Genomic DNA, 22,776 nt, shown 5'->3' on the forward strand with positions numbered 1-22,776 from the left:
TTAATGGGCTCGGAACGGCTGAGGACGCGGTAATTCGGTGCAGCAGGAATCGCCTTGGGCTCCATTTGCTGCCGAGGGTCTCAGCGCCCGCGTGCTGTCAGGCTCTTTTTACAGATGCCGCTTGAACCGAGTTCATCAAGCTGCTTTGGTCAGTCCCAGTAAAATCAATGAACATCTGACAGAGCCCCAGCACCAGGAGAGTGGTTGCCGCCTTTCCACTGAGAACGGGCAAGAAAAGGAAGATCTGTCCCTGGAAAGCTCCAAGGAACAGGCTCCAAAGCCTCCCAGCGCAAGAGCTGCATTCCCCCTGCCTGCGTTTTTGCTATTGTCTGCCACAAAAAAGACAAATATTTTAAATTGTCAGGATTTATATCTAATAAACCAGGTTATTTTTCCCTGACAGCGACGATTTGCTGTGAAGGAACTGATAAAAAAAATGTCCATCATCTTGCTAGATACTGAAATCTGAGGAGCTACATGCAGTTCCCTAGAATAGTCTCTTTTTCTACAGCTTTTGGCAAATCCCTCCCCATTCTGGGTCTCCAGCAAAGAGTGGGGGGAGCACAGCCCTGCTGGGGAGCACCGAGGTAGGTTGCTGACCGGCACACCCCGCTGTTTTAAGGCACAAAAAGAGTATTTTCCGAAAGGCCAAGGATAAGTGACAAGAACGCCTCTACAGACAGAAAAGTTGTTTTACCCTGTAAATAAACAAGGTTTGCGCCTTTAAATGGCAAATGGCACCGCCCCCTCCTCCAGCTTCCCTTCTTATTGGCTGCTCCGCCTCTGATTGGCGTGAGCGCTCACCTATTCTCATCCTCCACGCGCCTCTTCCGCGCGGGGGTGTGGCTCTACACGGAAGACGCCACAGGAAATCGAGGGTAAGAAGGAGGGCGGGACACAAGAGAGAAGGATCCGCTGTGAGCGCCAATGGGAAGGGAGAAGAGGGGCGGTTCAGCCAATGGCAGGGCGCCGAGGGCGGGCCCTCAGTGGGCGGGGCTACTGTAGCCGGCAGCCGGCGGCTCCGGGAGGCGGCAAAGGTGATGGGGGGACCCGGGCTGGAAGCCTGAGGGCTGGGGGGACCCTGCGATGCTGGTGGGGTCAGGGGCGCCCCGGCCTGAGGGGAGGCTGGGGGCTGCGGGGGCCCGCGCTGTGGCGGGGCCGCTGGGGAGGGGATGGCGGCCTGACGGGAGGCTGAGGAAGGGCCGGGGGGAGCTGGGGCTGATGGGGAGCGGGGCTGGGGAAGGAGACCCGGGGAGGGAACCGGGGTCTGGGGAGTGATTTCCACAGCGGGAAGGTGGGGAGGGAGAGAGGGGAGCTGAGCCATAGCTGTGCAGGACAGGGCTCTGTCCCGGGGCTCCTGTGGGCATCAGCGGCTCCTCATGCTGCAGGTGTCACGTTAAGGTTGAGCAGGCCCCATAGGGACTTGTGTTCCCTGACAGCAGGGAAAGAGGGGTGCTTGGGTGACCCCCAACAGCTGTGACAGAAACCCCGAGCCCGCTCAGGTGCCGTGTCTCCAGTGGAGCTCTGGCTAAAGCCGCTTCTCTCCCCAGGTGCGGGCAGAGGGGAAGGAGATGTTCCTCGTCACCAGGCTGGAAGCAGGATGACCCTCGCGTCTATGGCGACAGATCCCGAGCTGAAATGGATAACGCTGTGGGTCCGCGCCCGGTGGGCGGCCGTGCTCGCGCTCCTGCTGGGCTCGCTGCTGATGCTGCTGCTCCCGCAGGCTGCCGTGGACGAGCAGTGCCACGCAGCGCTCCGAGGACTCTCCTTCCTGAAGAGTAAACTGGGCACGGGCTCCTCAGGCGTCACCAGATACACGGGACAAAGCACTGGACTGAGCGTCACCTCCAATGGGCTGGAGCTGCTGGTGCTCAAAGGCAAAGCCTCCCCAGGTAAGAGTGTCCCCGGGCGGGTGCAGGGGAGCAGCAGAGTTGCTGTATAATAACAATAATCCACCCCACCACCTGATGATTTTCTGTGCCCCATCATGGTAACGAACTCTCACTGCCCAGCTGCCAATTAACATCAGTTGTAAATGACCCAGACATGGCACCACCAGCCCAGCTGCATTCCATCACCCTGTGTTCTCTCAGAAGTTTTTCCTCCTGCTTTCAGTACTAGTAAGTTCTGTTCAGGTAACTGGAATACCAAATGGTATTTTAATACACAGTAACCTGGAATAAATGGCATTAATCCCAACATCCTGGCTGTCATACAACAGCCTTTCTGGCAATGATGGGCTGCCCTCATTGGCTTTATTGGCCAGGACATTAATTTGGAAAACTTTCAAAGGAATCCTTACAATTCCAGCACTGTATCTTTGTTTGCATTAAAGCCATTATTGCTGGGAAGATGTTTGATAATTCAGTGAAAAAAGAGGTAGCAGTGCTGGTAGCAGCTGTGGGCTGTGCTTCCAGCAGGAGAACTGGCATTGCTGCCAAGAAACCTTATTTCTCTATGTTGTCCCAGAGCAGCCTGGTGGCCAAAGCCAGTTTTGTCACGATGGCTACAGGCTCATGGCCAGCCTGAGCTGTGCTGTGCGCAGATCCTGCCTCCCCGCACCTCCTGCCACAACGGCTCTGCTGCCACGTCCTCTGCCTGTAAACGTGGTACAGGCCTGGCAAAAGCTGGAATAAAGAGTTCTGTTATAGAACTGGCATTAGTTAATTTTCATAGAGGTGAATAGTGACAGTTTCCAGAGATTCTCAGTAAAACTCAGGCCCGTTATCTATTATTGTTGCATTTTAGAAGTGAAGTTAGAAGCCAAAGCAGCTCTGAATCAAGCTCTCGAAATGAAGCGCCAAGGGAAGCGAGAGAAAGCCCACAAACTCTTTGTGTACGCCCTCAAAATGGACCCCGATTACGTGGATGCCCTGAATGAATTTGGTATTTTTTCCGAAGAGGAAAAAGACATTATTCAAGCGGACTACTTGTACTCCAAAGCACTAACCATTTCTCCCTGCAACGAGAAGGCTTTGATCAATCGGGACCGGACGCTACCTTTAGTCGAAGAGATAGATCAGAGGTATTTCAGCATTATCGACAGCAAGGTGAAAAAAGTGATGGCGATCCCCAAAGGCAACTCCGCCCTGCGCCGCGTGATGGAGGAGTCCTACTATCACCACATCTACCACACGGTCGCTATTGAAGGGAACACCCTGACGCTGTCGGAAATACGACACATCATCGAGACCAGATACGCCGTTCCTGGAAAAAGCTTAGTGGAGCAGAACGAGGTGATCGGCATGCACGCGGCTTTGAAATACATCAACACCACGCTGGTGTCGCGGATCGGCTCCATCACCATCAGTGACATCCTGGAGATACACCGCAGGGTGCTGGGCTACGCCGACCCGGTGGAGGCGGGACGGTTCCGGACTACTCAGGTGTTTGTAGGACATCACATACCGCCACATCCCCAGGACGTTGAGAAACAGATGCAGGAGTTTGTGCAGTGGATTAACTCGGAAGACGCCATGAGCTTGCACCCGGTGGAGTTTGCAGCGTTAGCCCACTACAAGCTGGTTTACATCCATCCCTTTGTAGATGGCAACGGCAGGACCTCGCGCCTCTTCATGAACCTCATCCTGATGCAGGCGGGTTACCCGCCCATCACCATCCGCAAGGAGCAACGGGCCGAGTATTATCACGTCTTGGACGTCGCCAACGAGGGGGACGTGAGGCCTTTCATACGCTTCATTGCCAAGTGTACCGAGACAACTCTGGACATGCTGCTCATCGCCACTACAGAATACTCCGTGGGCTTACCTGAAGCAGATGGCGGCACCGCCGGATGCAAACAAACCATCCCCGTCAAGACTTGAGAGTTGTGGACGTTCAGAAGCCAAGGAACGCGTGGGAGAACAGAAGGCCAAGCCACTCAGCGTTCCTGCTGGGAAATAACTCAACAGGAGGTGTCACTCTTCAGCATTTCATTTATTTAAAAAGTGTCTTACATTTGATTAATTTAATTTATTTATATACATTATGCCAAGCTCAAATGTGAACTGTTCATGTTGAGTGTGCACTATAACTTGTTTGTGCTACTGGAAGGAGGTGGGGTGAGGTGAAGTAGAATTTAATTTCCCTTTAAAATTAAGCTTTAGGAAGCCGCTTCAATCACAACCCTTCACCTAGGCAGGCAACTGCGTTGTCTTACCTCAAGGAGCTGCTCAGTGACACAGTCTTCACTGAGTTGTTGCTTTTGTGTTCCCTCTTGTTCAAACAAACAAAAACCACCCAAAACACAGCCCTGGCAGTACCAGCACTCCCAGCTGTGTTCATCAGACTCTTTCCTGCCAGTCACACCAGTATGGCAGCACAGGGCAGGACAGAGCTGAGCTCCAGTTCAAAGTCATCTCTCCCCTCCCAGCGCAGTTCAGTAGCACTTTGCACATTTACTTTCAGTTGCCTTTCCTCAGGTGGGTTTTGTGCAATGAGTGGGAAGTATTTGGTTTAAGATTACAGATTCTGTGAGGGGAAAAAGAGCAGAAATGCTCCCTGGCTTATTCCACTGACCTGCGAGGTGCTTTTGTACTTCAGCCAGAAGGACTTTGCCTCAGACCCCACTCTGCTGAGCAGGATCCCTGGGCAAACTGCAACTGCCCTTCAACATGTCAGTTCAGGCTTTGAAAAGAGCTTATTTCTGCAAAGCTGTGGGCAGAAAAGGTTGTTATACTTAATTGTGAGACAACTGTTACAGGTTGTGTCAATTTGGGAAGAATGTATACAGCAAGTTTGCCAAAAAAAAAAGTAAGAGAGAACTTTTCATAATTAATTACTAGGTCACATTATTACTGGGATAAATGTGTCAAGAATCACACGAGGCCTCTTTGTGCTGCAGTGGCAGTTAGTGTCCCACCTGGGAGCTGCTGTGCAATTCAAAAATGCAGAGTTTAAGGTAAAAACAGCTGCAGCTGAAGACACAGCAGCTCCCTGCACCCCTGCGTGCCAGCTGTGCATCGCTGATCCCACCGCCTGAGCTCAGAGAACTTCAATTCGATCCAGTTTACTGCTGTTAAGCTTAAACCCTTTGCAAAAAGGGTTCAGACTGTCCCAGACCAGTGTTGAGTTTCATCCCTTCTAACTCTCACCTGCAAGGTAGTTAGGACATGTTTTACACAGGAAAACAATAGGACAGGACTGGGAGTTACACATTTACTGCAGCACCACTCCATGCTTATGTACAAACACTAAATGAGGAATGTTGTTCTGGCCTTACAAAGCTTATTTCTGTAGTGCAAGGTGAGTATAAATGAAGTCTGCACTTTAGAGCTCAGGAGAGGAAAAAAAAGTTATTTTAGTAAGAGATTAATAAACTATTTTAATATTAAAGTATTTGTTTGGAAAAGGCTGTTGTCAAAGCACTTTCATGCTGCAGTGAACTAAGAGGCGGTCACAGCTCAGCTCATGAGCAGCACGTTCCAGGGTGCGGGTCCTGGCTCCCCCTGCGGCTGCGTACAGCCGTCCTGCTGCGTACAGCCGTCCTGCTGCGTACAGCCGTCCTGCTGCGTACAGCCGTCCTGCTGCGTACAGCCGTCCTGCTGCGCCAAAGCCACCACAGGACACTTAATTCATCACCAGGGTTGTGCACGTGCCCATCAGGGCAAAGCCACCCTTGGTGGTCCCAGCCCACAAACTAAAGCTTCATGTTAAAGTGTTATTAGAATGTTTCTAAGCTGACTTGGAGAGACAATCTCCCCATCCCATGCGTACAACGCTGGGTGGCACCGAAGAGGCTGTGAACAAGCACCAACAGAACTCAGTCCCTTGCTGTTATCACCACAAGTGCCAACATGACACGGTTCAAAGCTCTGAATCCAACTCATCGTTTCAAAGTAAAGTCAAGTCAACCCAGCACAGAACATAAGCACTGAAAATAGTGTTTATTTGCAGCAGTGCTTGTGTGGTACAAGTGAACTTGGTCCTGGAGTCCCCCCTCACATTCAACCCCTGCATGTGTCAACTCCCAGAGCAAGCAGCAGTTTTAGTTGACAAGCAGTAATATTTCTAGGCAAGATCACGTACCAGATTAATTTGAATTCTGAGGTGGTTTTGGGATATTCATACTAGATGGAATGATCCATTAAAGGAACATCAGTGACACCGAGTCTCTCGGCACACCCAAGAGGCGAGGTACATCAGTTTTACCCAGCTGCCATAGGATAAGTGCAATTCCAATACCCACAGTTAAACAAAAGCAACAGTATTTATAGAAAACCTTTGAGAACTTGAGTTTAATAAACCAAAACAAAAAGTCAGCTCGCACTTCACATTTGTACAAAACCATACAGAAACCACCTGCAAAAGACGTATGAGCTAGCTAGCAAAAACAACCAAAAAATGGTCCTCAGCAACAGCATGTACAGCTTTCATGGGAAACAAAGGTCTACCAAGTCTAAGTACTATCTCATGACACTTAAAAATAATAATCTGAATGTCTTTTACAAATACACAATATAAAAAAAAACAGGTCAACTTGAACAGAACATTAACTGAATACATATATATGTATATTTGTGTATATACATATACACACATATGTATAGAAACTCTCCCAATACTAAAATAGGCCATTGTGGTGAAGTTACTACTGTCTGCCATTTAACTCTTGATGGAAGGAGATGAATGTCCCTGTGTGGGTGGGTTTGGGTGGAAAATGGGTTTGTTGTCAGAGAGAATGACTGCAATCACAATCCCACCTGACCAGCGGAGCTCAGCAAGGGTATCCCTAGGATTTCCCATTGCATCTCATTCGTTAATGAAAGAGAAATATTCAGAAATTATTCATCAAACTCGATGTGGTATCCAACCTGTACAGGAAATAGTTCCCCCCTCGTTACCCTCAATGTGAGGAATCATATAACGCCGTTTTACCAGAACACAGTGTAACTCTATGCTCTTAGAAACAGAGGAAAAAAAGCTGGATTTGTACCATCCTACACTGATCTCGATGAATGCAGCGGTCCAGAACAGTATTTACACCTGATTGTGACTGGCGTTCTCTCCTCGCTAGCGTAAGGACACAACATGGCTTCCAGAAAGGCATTTCACATTTTACCAGACCCGCTGATTGCAAGACCTTTTGCTCACTTTTTCAGTAGCATCTTGGCAAAATCAGCATTGGACATCTTCTTCGGCTCCTCGGGGGGTTGGGATGAAGTTGCTGGTGAGTTCTGGACCATCCCGTTCTCAGCCTTGGCCACGGGATTGCTCTGCCGCTGTAATGCACGAGGCATCATGGAAAGCTGCGTCCTTCCCTTCCCTCGCCTGGAGAACAAAAAGTGACATTAAAAAAATATAACGGTGCTCTTTGAATGTACGGTTTTAGATTGGGGAAACAAAAGGGACTTTGTTCACTAGGAGGAATGCTCATTTAAATATTATTCCTATCATTTGTTTCAGTAATAAGTAGTGCAAAGCTTTACCCTTTGAAACAGGACACCCGAGTGCTGGCAGAAAACAACTGCCCAACAGTGCCCAGAAACCAAAGCTCCATGTTTATCTACAGGGCACACACAATACAATGACAACGCGACGCCAAGCAGCAGGAGCACTCCAAAAGATGACAGTGACATTAACAATCACTGGCAGCAACGGCTGGTTCTCCAGGACGAGAGGACACGGAAGTTATGAGTGTTCAGGTGCTCACATCAGCCCTAACGGGACATCAAACACATGATCCTCTCGGTCACTACAAACCTGTTGCTATTTGTAATGTAAAGAAAAAAAACAAGCAACTGCTTTTCCTCATCAATCCAGCAACCCAAACTTTTTTGGTTCAGCACCTTTTAAAGATTCACATTCTAGACAAGATTCCTGCACTGTAGCACATAACGAAACCCTGTGTTCTCTTTCTAAGCATGGCCAAGCAGTCTCCCTCACCACCACTTACGCTCCGTAAACCTGTCGCGGCACGGCGAACTGCGGGGCCCTGCCAGCCTCGGGCTTGTCCGGCAGCTTTCGGAGAGGAGGGTTACTGATCGCCACCTTGATGACGTGTTCCTTGACTGTCAGACCATCCATTTTCAGCACAGCCTGCGAGGCCTGAGCTTCGTTTTCAAACTCCACGTAGGCCAGGCCCTAAGTAAGCAAAAGAGGTAACCTACATTAGTTTTAGTGTTTCTTTATCTGCGTGATAGCTTTTGCTAATAATTGGGCCAAGTGGTACGAAAACCATACAGAAAACAGACTAAATATGACTAAGAGTCCCAGTATTCTTTAGCTAAAAAAAGCTACGCAAATCTACAACCTGCATTTCATGTGGATTGGAAGGCCTGGGGTACACATGAGAGCGCACACACAACAGGAACTGTCATCAAGATATTGCCCAGAGCTAGAAAATGCATTTTAAAAACACACAAACATCATCACCAGGATGGCACCGGTCAGAAGTGCCCAACACACAGACACAGGTGTCAGGTAGAATTCTGGCAGAGCAGCTGCTAGTTTAGAATCTCTTCTTTAACAAGGAGTCATTTATTCCCAGATGGAAATAATGAACCCTGTCAGAGAGAGGTGGCTCATTTCTCACTGGCAAATCTGTTAGTGCAGCAGGTGTTCGCAACAACAGCCTCAGGAAACTAAAGAAAGGGAGGAGGGGAATCAGTTATACCAGGTGAACTGTATTCTAGTCAGGTACCTCAAAAAAACCTACTCTTTGCAGACTTACCAATGCCTATTTTTACTGTACTGACAGTGCTGTAAACATCTTCCCCTCCATCCCATTTATATCACACATTCTTGTTTAATTTATTTTGGAAAAAAAAAATCCTCTTCCCCTCCTACTACTTATTTGTTGGCACAAGGCACACTAGGCTGTCTAAATCCAAGTATTTGTACAAGTTTTAACACAAAGCCAGGCTGGCAACTTTTAAAATTCAAAGCTTAATTTTTGTATCCAGACCTCATGAAGTGCTTCTTTTTTTAAGGATTCCTTAAAATTAAGAGCGTGTTAAGCGTCTGTACCTTGGGTTTTCCAGCTCGGTTGGTGACCAGCCGAATGTCTTTCACATTCCCATGTGCTTTACACACTTCTTCCAGCTCTTCCTTAGTGCATGAAAATGGCAAACCCGAAATAAACAGTTTATGTTTCTCCAGTGTAGTGCTATATCTGAACACCTGAAGAAACAAAGAGGCTGTTAGATACCAAACCACTCAGACTCCAAGGATTTCAGTCTATTACACTTCCAAAAGCTTATCAGCAAAAATACCTCCAAGTTACAAGTAGTATCTTGAAATATATTTGCATATAAACATACAGACACACACTAAGGACCTGCACCTGATTCCAAGAACTGAGATGCTTCTAAACAAATGTCTCCTTTGCAATGAGAAGGACCATTGATCATGTCGTCTTACTCAGTTCTCACTATATGAACTATTAAGTTTTTATGTACAATAACCCCATAAATCCAGAATACCACTGATTATACAACTGATACCAAGCACACACCATCAACAAGAACCAGTGGGTTGTGTAATAAATGCCCACAGCCGTATGACTCAACCAAAAAAAGTAGTTTACAGCTTGCGATGCTCAAGTAGGAATCTGGGTACCTGACAGCATTAACAAGCTGCTCAGATTCGCTTCACTCCAGATTTGCAGAAAGCTGCCAGTGTCAATCCTGGCTTACCGCAAAGTAACATCAAATGCAAGAACTCTCAGAAAACAGTTTTTCTGCTAAGACATCACATTGCCATTACAAAGTAGCACAACAGGAATTTGTTAGACTCACACCCTCTGGAAGCAACGTACTCTGCTGGTTTTCCTACACAGTCCCACTGTTCAACCTATTACTTGAAAGAATAAAACTTTACCTTAAAGTCTGGATTCTTGTTCTTGTCAACACAGGGAGAAACAAACATCGGTCTTCCCTCCACAACTCTACGGTCCAAACCAAGAGCTTGAAGAGCAGATTTTTCTTCCTTGAATTCTATGTAGCAGTAGCCCCGGAAAGTCCCTTTGTTGCTGAAGACCGGCCGGATTTGTGCCACCTCCCCACAGCTCTCAAAGAGCTCTTTCAGCTTCGCTTCGGGATCTGCCATGGTGTAGGAAAGGTTGCTGACAAAGACGGTGACACTGTCTTTACTGCTGTCATGGAAAACTTTGGGGGTGTCTTTTCGACTGGTAGACGCCTTTTCCTTCAGGTTTGCTGAGTGATCTGGCTTTTCAGATCCACTTCTGCCAAACAACCCGGTTTCCACCTCCATGTCTTCTTCAGGAAGTTCCCCATCACCATCACCCTTGTGTCTCTTGCTGGGCTGCTCTGCTCATTAATGAAATGAAAAGCCTTACTAGAAAAAAATTACACCATTTCATCCACCGTTGAAATTAAGGTGTTTGCCACTATCACCATGGAGTTTGGAAATGGCACGTGGAACCACAACGACAGGTCTTGAAGACCATAAAATAAAAACCGCCCTCAGGTTTTTAATAATGAGTAACAACAGATTATTTGACTAAGACAGCACAAATGTAGATGAAACAGGGCTTTTTTCCCTTTTTCTGACAGTTACAACTACTGATTCATGTTCTCTTTGTCTAATGGGATTTTTTTTTTTAAAGTAAGAAATACACAAATATAAAATCTCCCTAAATCCCCAGGGGCAGCAATCTATTCAAATCTTCTGTTACCACCTTCCAGGAGACCGCTACAATACTGAATAACCCGATTTAGACACACGCCTCAGCGTCATTTGATGAGTCAGGAAAATGACTTTTTTTTAAAAAAAAAATTGCTACTTCTCTGAAATAAGAAAAACTAGGGAAAAAAAAAAACTATAGAAGTTCTAATATACTTCTGTTAATCAAGAACCATTCAGTCTGCCTCTAACTGAAGGGAGGCAACCGATAACCCTGTTGCCAAAGGTCTGAAGTTTTAATTTGTTTGTTTTACCTTCTTCATCTTGTCCCCATTCACCCTCATCATCATCATCTGCTTTGCGCTTGTCTCCAATCCTTTTTTTAGCCTTTTTGGAAGCTTTCTTTTCTGCCCGAGCCTGCTTTCGTTGTTCAGCTTTCTCCTCCTCCAGCTTTGCCAGAGCAGCTTCTTTCTCAGCAGCCTACAAATATGCAAGAGGTTTTTCTTTTCTAGTGACTGCAGACAGCAGAGCATTTTCTAGAGTACTGACCTGGAGGGTTTTCTCCTGAGCTACATTGAACACAGTGCTAACAGGATCATCATTTAAAGCACATCAATTGTTTGCTCTTATAGCTTTCCTGGAGTACACATTACTTTTATATCCATCCAAAAGTCATAAGGTGAAAGATAAAAAGCATCAAAAGATGTTAACCGTAGTTTTAAACTAAAATCAATAGCTCTGAGGCTTTAAGACAATACAGGCTTATCTACAGGCACCAACATTGGAAATCTGACATTCAGACAAGCATGATCTTAAAACAGGTATTTCTTATAAACCACTTAGGTGGGTCACAGAAAGTTCTGACCTTTGCTCTTTGTTCATTAACTCGAGCTAATCTGTTTTCTGTTTTTTGAACTGCTGCATCCCAGTCCTCCAGTGTTCCTAAAGGATAAAAAGAAAAACAACACCTTGTATTTAGTTTTCCCATAATTTGAAAATTCTTGAAAAATAAGAGTCAGTGAGTTCACAGAACTTGCTCTTGGTATTAACCACTGCACATGAAAATTCTAAATGTAATGAGTAGCCTTCAAAGAAAAAGAAAACAAAAGCCAGGCAAAGCAGAAACCTCTCATTTATAATACAACACCCCAAAAAGGCATGGAAAATCCCAGTAACCTCAGCAGGCTCCAAGTGTGGCCAGAAAATAAGAAAAAAAATAAAGAGCTGCTTGTGTATTCTACAATAGTCAAAAGAAAATAAGCCTTCACCAGAACACAAAACACTAGATCAAAATTCCCTCTGCACCATTGTGCACTAATTGGAGCAGGTAAAACGAGACGCTGCGCAGTCAGTTACCTTCGATTCTCTCCAGCGTGAGCAGCACCTCGCAGACGTGCTCCGGGTAGTCGCTGGTGCACTGCACGGCGCGGTGCAAGGCCTTCCTGCAGTGCTGCGTGTCCCCGTGCGCTCTGCGGCAGGGAAACCACGGCATGAGGAGCCCGCGCTCCGCACCAACGTCAAAGGACAGTTAACTGCATTCTCCGCAAACGTTTTCCCTCCTTCCCCACAAACCCACACTACGCGTTGCTGTAACATCTCCAAAGTGTACTGCAGAACTGCTCTAAGAACCTCAAAGCATATTATAAACCCAGATGAAGTAGAGCCACGCTAAGTATCTACATCTTGTCTCACACAGACGAGGAAACGAGAGCTAATTAACTCTTCCAACCAGCCAAGCTCTTACCTTTCTAGGTTATAATACTCCAGCCACATATTAGCATATTTGGCATTTCCTTTTGTCATAATGTTGTCCCAGAGTTCTCTGGCTTTCTGCATGTTGTTGCACAAGCGAGCCTGAAACAGCATCCAAAAAGTACTCAGTATAATCTAAGACTATTTGTTCAACACCATTACCCCCAAAAAAGATCTACTCATTGAAGTTATCTAGACAAAACACCAAAGTATGGGAGGACTGCATTCTGTGGCTGGAACATTAAAATAATCATATTTCTTATCGTCTGGCAAATTAAATACAGCAGATAGAAAAATCACCTCAACTCTCGCCCAGTTCTGCATGATGGTGCAAGATGGATCTCCGCTTTCACTGAATCCTGCGAATAAAAAGAAATGCTGTTTGTGAAGGGCTCTTGGAAATAAAGTGTTTATTAAACAAGTTCTACATTGCAGAAGAAATGTTTATCTGTAGCATTTCTAAAGTGTTCAAGACACTTCAAGATAAGTTAAATACTGTGTTGAGAACTAGGCTCATAATTATTCTGAGCAAGAGAAAACAACATGTTGGATGATTAACTTACGCTCTTCTACTTCTTGTTTCAAATACTCCACAGCACGCGCGAACGCAGACCGCAGCTCTTCTAGTTCTTTACTCGAGTCTTCAGAAAAAAAAGAATAATTGCCTTAAAATATTAATTTTATTTTCATCTCCCATCCACTCAAATCTCTTTCCTGACACCCACAATGATTTTAGCAGGGAAGGAAGAGGGAGCTAAAGTTTATTAATTCAGTAAAACTCACTACGTGCACAATAAAAAACCCACTAAGTAGCCAAAACATAAGGCCGGGCATTTTTGCCACAGCACAATCTATTCTGTCAGCAAGGAGCTGCTTTAAACCGATTAAGTGAAAATATTTTATAGACACTTAATGGCCAGAAAGTAATTTTTGTGAAAGAGATGAAGCTACTGTTAAATTTTTTAAAAAGTAATACCGATGTTTCAGAGAGGTACATGGAAAACAGTTTAAACGTTTATTCACACATATATCATATGCACCTTGTGTGAAATCCACCCGTCTCCTCAGGTAATCCAGATATGCCTGCCAGATTTCTACATAGTCCGTTGCCTGAATAAAACCTGCATTCAGAGCTTTTTCAAACATTTCTGAAAGAAACAAAGAAAACGCACCCAAACATATTTACTTTCCAGACATTGACAAAATCAGCAAAGCTACAGTGTAGAGCACAAAGTTTATACACGTTTACAGGAAGACAGGAAAATACAAGAAACCCTACACGTACTATACTGTAGGAAACAAATAGAACTGGACATTTCCTCAGCTTTAAAACTGTTGCAGCAGGGTGAAAACAAATCCTACAGCGTCCTACAGGTCACGGTTTGTCAGACATCAGAGTGCAGAGAGCAGCTCTGTAGCTTAAAGTCTAGCTGAGATGTTCTTTCTTTACCAGAAATAATGCCATGGTCCACTCTGTGCCTCTCCATCGCCAAAAGGTATCGAATCCACAGCCCGACCGTCCAGGGACAGTTCCTAACAGCGCGGTCATGAGCAGATAAGACCAATTCTTTCACTTTCAGCTGCCGGTCCTAAAATAATACCACCACAAGAAACTTTTCAGTTCTTATGAGCCAGAGAGCCCATCTAAGACACACCAGTTTTTAAAGAACCAACATCTTAAAACAGCACTTCCATTTTACATTTGCAAAGTTATGAAAAGATGGGTATTTTAAATTCTGTAGTCCTAAAACAATGAACACCTTCAAAACAGGAAGGAGCAACACGGGACAACCTCAGAAGCAATGTCGGTTACCAAAGGCAGGGCTGGCACCACAGCTGGTTACACCCAGTCAGCTCTGCCAGGCAGAGCAAGGCTTGATGCCCACACTCTGTTTAATTCTGCAGAGAAAACACACAACTGGAGGAAAAAGCAACCAAATGCTCATTTCATCAATAAACTCAACACTGAAAACAGGAAGAAACCAAAGGTGAGATGAAAATCAGTTTCTGAAGGATTTAAATACTAAGGGACAGGACTGAGGTAGAATTTACTGGTTATACATTTATCAGCCACTAAGATTAAAAAAAAAAAAAAGACGAAAATAAAACTGCAAGAATCTGTGTTTTTTCCTTACCAAATACTGATTGTAACGTGCCCAAAGATCTGGCACGAGGCAGTTCTCAGCCAAAGCCCTCTCGTAGATCAACTGAATGCGAGCGGGATCACCTGCTTTCATCTCAAAATCAATGTAAGCTTGATATTCCGCCAGCTTTGGTGTTTCAGCACCCAGCTATAAAACAGAGATACAAAAAGTTAAAATCTTCTGAACAAAGCCTGATCCAAACCGTTCAGCTGTTACTCAGAGTAGGTCTCATGCAAAATTCCACACAAGAGCTTGGCCTTGAAGTATCAATAACTTTTGATTTCCACATATCTCCGACTACCACCATGGTTCTGAAGCCATTCAGATCCCAATTTTTTATTCCTCTTAGCCCAGCATGCTCATCAATGCTTGAAGGAACAGCGAGAGCACATACGTGCACCTCAGGGTGGCCTGACACAGTCAATACATTCAACAGCTTCCAGTACACCCAGTTGTGAGGCTTCTGGTCTCACATGCTCACAGCTGAGTCACCTACAGCTGCTTTATCTCTGAAAACAGCAAAATAATTAAATTTGAGGAAAAAATAAAATCACCCCAAAGCAATTAGCTCTCAGTCTAAAAGCAAAGTATAAGTAACAGCATTACCAGTGCCTCTTCATATGGTTTACACTTCTCCAACTGCTGTAGAGCTTTTTTGTAATTCTTTATTGTTGTTTCTGGTATTGGATCTTCTGACCACTCCTCATACTCAGCATACGAAGCCTCCATATCTATTAAAAGAGACACAAAACCCCATCAATAACTCATTGGACTAAATAATCAGTATTCAACCTAGATTTGTTTCTAAGACATTTCTATTTCTGTTTACGCTTTTGTATCTTAACCATCACACTACTGCAGGCTTACAGGGTTCAGGTACTTCATCTTACACAGTGCACTACAACACAAAGTCAGGATGTTATATTAAAGCTACTGATTTTGATTTAGAAAACCAAAGATTTTCCTGAGGCTTTAAAGAAAGAGACCAACCCAAATTCTTTCAATATACAAATTAAAAAGTCAAAAACCTGTTCTTAACTTTCTCCTATAAGCAAAGTCACAAGAAAAGGGACTCAAGGTGTTTAAAGAATGAAGGGAACCAGGCAGAATTCTAACTATCCAGCTGCCAGAGCATACAATTCCCCACCAAGCAAGGCTCTCATGTAGTAACCATCACAGTTCCCAATGGCCATGGTCTGTGCTCATCACTTGTACCTTAAATAGCCCCAAATTATGTACTGAAGAAACAGATAAACCCAGTTTCAATGAGTAAGAACAATTCTGAACAAAAGAGATCTGTGCATCATTCAAGAGGTCCTAAAGACAGGAGAATGTCATCGATAAAGAATTCATTAATACCACAGCTGCAGTTTGTGTGGCTCTACCAAAAGAATAATCACAAGTGACGCCTGGATGGCCAGAACACAGCTTGGCCGTGCACCTGCTCCTACCTAAGAGCGGGATCCCCAGCTGGCGCCGGAACAGCGTGTGGATCCTCTCGAGCTGGCTGCAGAGCACCTGCTGCTGCTCGGGTGACGGAACACTGCCAGGAGCTGGCTGCAAGCAAAAGGATTGACATATAAGCGGCTCCCTCAAGCCCGAGCTGATGAACAGGACGGGATGTTGTTTCTGGGTTGGGGTCTGGGTCCCAAAGGACTACGTGCTTCCTGAAGGACAGACATGGCCAACTCGCTTTTCAGGGCGCTGCCCTGAAAGCTGAAACACAGGAATCGCTCTACTCAGAAGCTGGATCAATGTGAAAGGCATTCCTCACTGAAAGCTGACACACACAGAGAAACAACCTGGAAACAAAGTAAGCCGCATGCGACTGTACCATTTCACAAACCCATTGCACTGCCAAATAGTTTTTCAATAAATCCTGGTGTGTGCACAGGTGGTTTTAAACTTCCAGCTTTGCTTCTGTTTGTGAATTAAAGGGTGTTCACCCTTTACTCCTTTGGTAGGGCATTTTACAGAACCGTTTGGCTTGAAGGGGACATTTAAAGATCATCTAGTACCACCCCTCACCATGGGCAGGGATACCTTTTAACTTCCACCTCTTATGTAGTAAGTGACAAAAATACAGAAATAATCACATTCTGGCTATCTTGTAACAGCATCTTTTGCAGATGTCAAACAGTATGTTCCAGGGATAATATACCATCATCCAAAAGTAAAAAAAAAAAAGGTGAAATAATGGATGAGTTAAAAGCTGAAGTAGAAAACTCTCTAGAAATATAAACATGATGGACTATGTGCAAAAATATTCGCTGGCATGAACATTGTTTCATAATGAAGCTACTCAGGTTAAAGCTATTCTTGTCAGGTCAAGCTACAGAAGCAGAGGGAAACCACTTCTGGATACAAGTCTTTTATTTAAACACAAATCCATTACTATATCAACTCAACACACAGAACATTTTACCCCAACCAAATGGTCAGTTTCTACAGCTGAAAGCACAACTGTGTGACATTACAGCCACTTTTCTCAGGAGATGACGTGGGGGCAGCACAACTCCTTTTTATCACAAGAGCCCAGAGCCCGACCCTACCTGTGTCGTTTCCAGGATGGCGTTCTCAAACTCCCGGTACGCTTCCCACAAAGCTGCTCCTTTCGTCACGTGCAGCCCAACCGCAGTTAGCGCCCTCTCAAATATGGAGCGAACTTTCTCAATTCCTCCTTCCTGACCAATGCCACCAATTGAGTACTGGGCATATTCCAACCAAATTTCAGGACCTAAACAAAGTTAATGAAATACAGATGACCTAATACCCCCCAAAAAAATTTAAAAAGGCAACTCTCTGCTTCCCAAACACCTGGTTTGCTGCATATAAATAGACCAACACATGACAATTTTCTTTACCACCCAATGTAGTAAAGAAAAGTTAAAATATGTTATCTTATGCTTTTGGTTCAGCACCAGCAGCTACAGTTTTTCTTCTGAAAGAAGTCATTTGAATGGCCTTTAACTCCAATGATCCAGAAAACCTGAGGATCACTTCACACTAATATCTCTCATCCAATTTTTACATTATAACAGAAAAAAACAACTTTCCTAGAAAGAGAAAGCCATAATCTGAGGCCAATACAGTAAATTTTACAGCATATATTAACAACTTACAGATGTAGTCTTTCACAGCTCTTTCAAACAGCTCATAAACTTTCTCTCGCTCAGAGCTTTCAGAAGCCATTTTTATCTCATCCTTCAACCAGTCCAGCCAAATTTCTGAAAGGACAAGATTTAGAATGCATCATCAATGTTTAGAAAGAATAAGTTAAATCCACTTGCTGACTTTTTTATCAGACTTTTTAGTAACAGAATTAAATATGGGAGTGGGAGAAGAGAATAATTTTAGCCTCCACAACTACTCACAATTAATTTATAACTAAAGTTTGGTAGAGACCTTTTCAAATTAGTACTACAGAAGGGCACTTTTATTTAAAGAGAGTAGAAGTTGCAAGCAGCAATTTACCAGTTCTGTGTGCAGAGCATCAGTGTTTACCAGTAACCAAAGAGCACCCAGAGGTGCACCTTTCCTCACACTTTTCCAAGAAACACTAGATGGCTTCAGGGGCTTCAAGTTTCCACACGCACAGAAGGAAACCTGCCCTTGTCAAAGCTAAACGCACACTGGCAGAGCAGCCCCTGCAATATTTACATCGTCTCTGTGTTAGGAATAAAAAAAGAAGCCCCCAGTTCAAGAGCTACCTGCAGCTCCCACCAACACAGTATTTTTTTACTGCTTGCCTGCAAAATTTAACTTTTGGCGGGAGTTTATCTGGGCTCAGGGTCACACTTAAAAAGCAACCAGAGCTGTTTCGGTATTGCCACCCCACAGCTGGGTGGTCCCGGCCCTACAGCAACAGCAGCACAAGCAAATCTGTGCCTGGCCCTGGGCTGCAGCAAGTGGCATCCTGGCTGCAACTGCCTAGCTGACAGACAGACAGACAGATCAGAGATGGGAGAAGCTGGGTGCACACAAACACCCCCCACATCAGGACAGGGCAGGACAGTACAGCAGCAAGAATTCAAATTCCTGCAAGAAGCTCATTGTGCCTGCCAAAGGCCAAGCTCAGCACTGGCCACGAATAGCAGCAACATCAAGAGCTTACAAAGTCCTAAATCCTGTTCTTTTAGGTTCCTCTGAACTGGCACAAAGACAAGACAAGGGTATTTTACACGGGTGATGCTCGTGCGGCAGCAGCTGCGACACGAGCAGAAGGCGCTCGGTACCTTCGGTGAGTGGGAAGAGCTCACTCATCTTCTGCCGAGCTCGGCGGAGCTTCACCAGCTCTCCCTCCTGGCGCAGCAGCTTTATCAGATCCAAGTGACAGTTATAGTCAAAAGCATTGATGGAAAGCTTTAAAAAAAAAATTAAAAGCACTATTGAGTGACAAACATGAAAAAAATCAGAAAACATTTAGCAGAACAGAATGCCACATTGTCTTTTGGGGGATACAAATTTCATCTGTTCTCATTGCCAAGACAATACCCACCTGCCTGCACTGAGCTGCACCAAACTTCACTATCATTTACAAGATACTTGCAGGCCACAAGCAGGTATTCATTAAAAAAAAAACACTTCCAAGTTCAACAGAGCTTTATAGTTAAGCTTAGAACTCAGCCTACAGCTCTAAAGGTCACAGCTCAGCACTGGGATTATAGCAGCTGCAGAACAGACCCAGCAGTGCAGAATGAAGCACAGAGCCAGATGTGGTTTAGTTTCTTTAAAGGCAATAAAAAGCCCTACACAAGGAACAAAGTTTTTTGTGATGAGTACAAACTATTCCCCGGGGCTGTCCTCTCCAATTTTCTCCTCAAAAAAAACCCCAAACTCCTAGTTTTCACTTCAGACTCCAAACATTCACGTCTTGACAGTTCCCAGCATCAAACTACAGAAGCAGCCATGGATTTTTTTGCCATTACCGCCGCGGTCACAAAATTAAAGACCCCGCGCAGGGCGGGACTCGCCTCAGCCCGAGGTTTCCCAGGGAGAGGCTGCGGTTCTCAGAATGAACGGTCCCCACAGCCCCGAGGCCGCTCCCGGTCCCGCTCCGGCTCTCCCAGCGGGGCGGGAAGGCCACCAACCCAGGGCCCGGTCTCCAACCCCGCTTCCCCCGGCCGGGAGCCGGGCCCGGGGCGCTGCCCCACCGCCCCCTCCCCACGGCGTCGCCGGCGCAGCCGGGCCCCACCTGCTCCTCCAGCCGCTGGATCTCGGCCTCGTTCTCCTTCTCCTCATCTTCGCCGTCGCCAGACGAGTCCGAGTCGCCCTCATCCTCTGAGTCGCCCCCTGACTCGGGGTCGTCGTCCTCCGGCAGCCGCTTCTCCTCCTCCGCCGCCACCGCAGCCGCCTCGGCTCCCGTCGCCGCCATCTTATGCAGCTCCCTCCGCAGCCAGCCGCGCTCCGCCGCCTGCCGGGGCTGTCACCGCGGTGCCTGTCCCGCCGCCGCGCACTGCTGCCGGACGAGCGCTGCGAGGCGAGGGGCGAGCCGCCTCCCGTACCACCCCATGATCGGCCGCGCACCAGGGTCGCGCTGCGGTGGGCGCTGCGGGTGTCAGACCCCTTGTCTTCTCAGCTGAGACACCGGCGGCACCGCGGGCACCTCGGGGCGGGTCTGTCGGGGGCCTCTGAGGAGGGCCCGCACGTGCGAGGCGCGTTCCGTCCGCCATATTGAGTGTGGCCGCCGCGGCCAGCACGTTGTCACGGTAAAAACGGCATCGCGACAACAACGGTGTTGTGATTGAAAACGGCGTTGTGATTGAAAACGGCGTTTGTTGATTGTTTTACCAACAATACGATCAGCCAAACAACCTCCAGCGCCCCCCGCCGCGCTCGCGTTAAATACGGGCGCCCGGCGGCGCCAGCCCCGAGGCAGCGCGGGGGCGTGGTCGGGGGCGTGGCCTTCCCGTGCGAGGTTATAAAGGGCGGCGCGGCGCCGCCCGCCCCCTCAGGGTTCAAGATGGCGGCGCTGAGGGCGGCGGGGGCGGCGCTGCTGCTGCGGCCCGGGCGGGGGGAGGCGGCGGCCGCCGCCGCCAGGCTGGGCTACCACAAGAAGGTAAGGGGCGAGGGGAGGCGGGGGGCCGCGGGGCCACGCCGCACGGGCTGTGGGTGACGCGGTGACCCGGCAGGTGGTGGATCACTACGAGAACCCGCGCAACGTCGGCTCGCTGGACCGCAACGCCAAGAACGTGGGGACGGGCCTGGTGGGGGCTCCGGCCTGCGGCGACGTCATGAAGCTGCAGGTGACCTTGGGGACCCGCTGACAGCCGGAGGGGGGGATCGCTTGGGGCCGCTGCGAGGCCCAAACCTTCCCCTTCCCCTCAGCGGCCTCCCCGCACCCCCGGCCATGAAGTGACCCCGACAGGGCCCGTCCCCCTGCCCGGGGCCTGCCCCTTTGCTCAAGGCCTGAGCAGGCGGCTCCGAGGCGCTGAGCAGCTCCCTGAGGTGTCACCGGTGCTCTCGCAGGTGGAAGTGGATGAGAACGGGAGAATCGTCGATGCCCGTTTCAAAACCTTTGGCTGCGGGTCGGCGATCGCCTCGAGTTCACTGGCGACGGAGTGGGTGAAAGGGAAAACGGTAAGGGTGTGGAGGGGACACCGCAGTTGGCTTTGAGCGTCAAACCCCACTGTGTTCCCCATTGGGACCGCGTAGGAAACAGTAGCCAAGGAATCCCAGCGCTGGCCTGGCGCAATGTGTTCTGAAAGAAAGTTTAGTTATGGAGTGCCTTTACGTTATATATACTCTGTTTCTGCCAGACAATAAATGTGTTTGTGTTTATGATAAAAGGTAGAACAATCCCTGCAGTGGCACTTAGTCTGTGGCACTGGTTGCACTTTGCTTCATCCCCACCACTGCGCAGTCTGAAGCATTCCCTAATTCCACCATCCTTTGCTGTCCCTGGCAGCTGAGATGTTCTTCCCTGTGGATTCTGTTGGCTCTGGAGCATTAAAGCTCTGACAGGAAACACTTCTGTAGCTGGGGTTGTCCCTCACCCAACCTGTGACCACACAATAACTGCATTTCAGGTTGATGAAGCGTTGCAAATCAAGAACACGGATATCGCTAAAGAGCTCTGCCTTCCCCCCGTCAAACTGCACTGCTCGAGTGAGTAACAACTGAAAGTTCAAACACCAACTTGTATTGGAGAGGGAGAGTTCTGGGAAAAGCGCAGATGCTCACAAGTGGTATTTTCTAAATCAGGTTTCTGCACAAGGAACAGTTAATCCTGGCCCACAAGAAACACTTGCCTATGTTCAGATTTTGGGGTTACTTTAAGAGTTTTTGGATCTCTTTTGACTTTGGGACTCTCTGTAGCTCAGCAGACTGATAAGAGTTCAGAGTCTGAGATTCTGTTTCCAAGATGCCAACAGTTCTCAGACTCTGGTGCTGTCTGTAGCGGCTGGTCTTGCTCCTATAGCATCTTTTGTTCTAAAAAACACTTCCTTGTCCTTGAAATATGTTTTTTGTTCATAGTGCTGGCTGAAGACGCAATCAAGGCTGCCTTGGCTGATTACAAGTTGAAACAGGACCCGAATAAACAGGAATCGGAGAAGAAAGCCAACAATGCCTAAACTGACTGTAAAGCTTGTTCTCATTCCACTCAAATTCGCAGTGCAATTATTGTAGCTGTTAGTAGGACCCTGCGCACTACTCCGTGGAGCTGTAAGATACGCACAAGTTACGCGCCCCGTGTCGCTGCCGGTGTGCGCACAAGGGGGATGTGGGGGCTCCACCAGCCCCGTGTCCCGTCACGACTGCGTGTGGAACGTCACAGTGGAGGCTGCACAACTGCATGGAGCTCGGTGGCTTTTCTCTGGGGAGAAAATCCTCTTGTTCCGGTACTGGAAGGGCTGCACTTTTTTTTTGGGGGGAAGATGTATAATTTTGCCTAATATTTTACAGAATTTAGCGGGAAATATTGCCTTGGTCTTGATGTAGGAACTGCAGATGGGTCTGTGTATCAGTACAAACGCGGGGCAGCGCCTCTGCCCGCAAACCACAGCTGTGTCGGAGTTTCATTTCGCAACCTGAGCAAGTTCCTGCTCCCCGGGGAGCTGAGACTGGGACCAGTTGGTGGCTCCGGGGCCTCCGGTTGGTGACAGCAGGTGGTACTGGGTGCCACTCCTACGGGAAGCACAGAGCTCGCTTCTGCTCACATCCTGTCACAACTAATACTTGATTTATTTTTTTTTAAGCTCAGAGCTCCTTCTGCTCACATCCTGTCACAACTAATACTTGGGGGGTTTTTTAACCTCTCATTAGAGGAGCAATCTGAATTTTGGAGCATTTTCTG

General features: G+C 47.1%; 3 protein-coding genes across 4 annotated transcripts; 2 read left to right on the plus strand and 1 right to left on the minus strand.

The window, feature by feature from the left end:
• Positions 1-977: 977 nt before the first annotated feature.
• FICD (FIC domain protein adenylyltransferase) lies at positions 978-6,053 on the plus strand. Of its 2 annotated transcripts, none has more exons than XM_082066565.1 (3): positions 978-1,037; positions 1,551-1,892; positions 2,749-6,053. In XM_082066565.1, the coding sequence occupies exons 2-3, from the start codon at positions 1,601-1,603 to the stop codon at positions 3,822-3,824; spliced, it is 1,368 nt and encodes a 455-aa protein (XP_081922691.1). In that variant the 5' UTR covers positions 978-1,037; positions 1,551-1,600; the 3' UTR covers positions 3,825-6,053. The 2 variants fall into 2 exon arrangements, with proteins under 2 accessions (XP_081922691.1, XP_081922692.1); XM_082066566.1 differs by lacking the exon at positions 978-1,037 and adding an exon at positions 1,044-1,092.
• Positions 6,054-6,208: 155 nt separating this feature from the next.
• On the minus strand, positions 6,209-20,226 carry SART3 (spliceosome associated factor 3, U4/U6 recycling protein). The gene is made up of 19 exons (XM_082066564.1): positions 19,675-20,226; positions 18,716-18,842; positions 17,603-17,707; positions 17,033-17,217; positions 15,932-16,037; positions 15,087-15,211; positions 14,472-14,627; positions 13,787-13,925; positions 13,377-13,484; positions 12,900-12,977; positions 12,637-12,695; positions 12,329-12,438; positions 11,941-12,053; positions 11,450-11,526; positions 10,899-11,064; positions 9,820-10,268; positions 8,968-9,120; positions 7,895-8,082; positions 6,209-7,269 (listed from the first exon to the last, which is right to left on the minus strand). The coding sequence occupies exons 1-19, from the start codon at positions 19,852-19,854 to the stop codon at positions 7,089-7,091; spliced, it is 2,805 nt and encodes a 934-aa protein (XP_081922690.1). The 5' UTR covers positions 19,855-20,226; the 3' UTR covers positions 6,209-7,088.
• Positions 20,227-20,414: 188 nt separating this feature from the next.
• Positions 20,415-22,484, plus strand: ISCU (iron-sulfur cluster assembly enzyme). Its single transcript, XM_082066277.1, has 5 exons — positions 20,415-20,538; positions 20,612-20,725; positions 20,949-21,059; positions 21,509-21,587; positions 21,957-22,484. The coding sequence occupies exons 1-5, from the start codon at positions 20,443-20,445 to the stop codon at positions 22,052-22,054; spliced, it is 498 nt and encodes a 165-aa protein (XP_081922403.1). The 5' UTR covers positions 20,415-20,442; the 3' UTR covers positions 22,055-22,484.
• Positions 22,485-22,776: the final 292 nt, after the last annotated feature.

The sequence above is a fragment of the Streptopelia decaocto genome (genome assembly GCF_964273445.1).
Source record: "Streptopelia decaocto genome assembly, chromosome: 15".
In the NCBI taxonomy this organism is placed as follows: Eukaryota; Metazoa; Chordata; class Aves; order Columbiformes; family Columbidae; genus Streptopelia; species Streptopelia decaocto.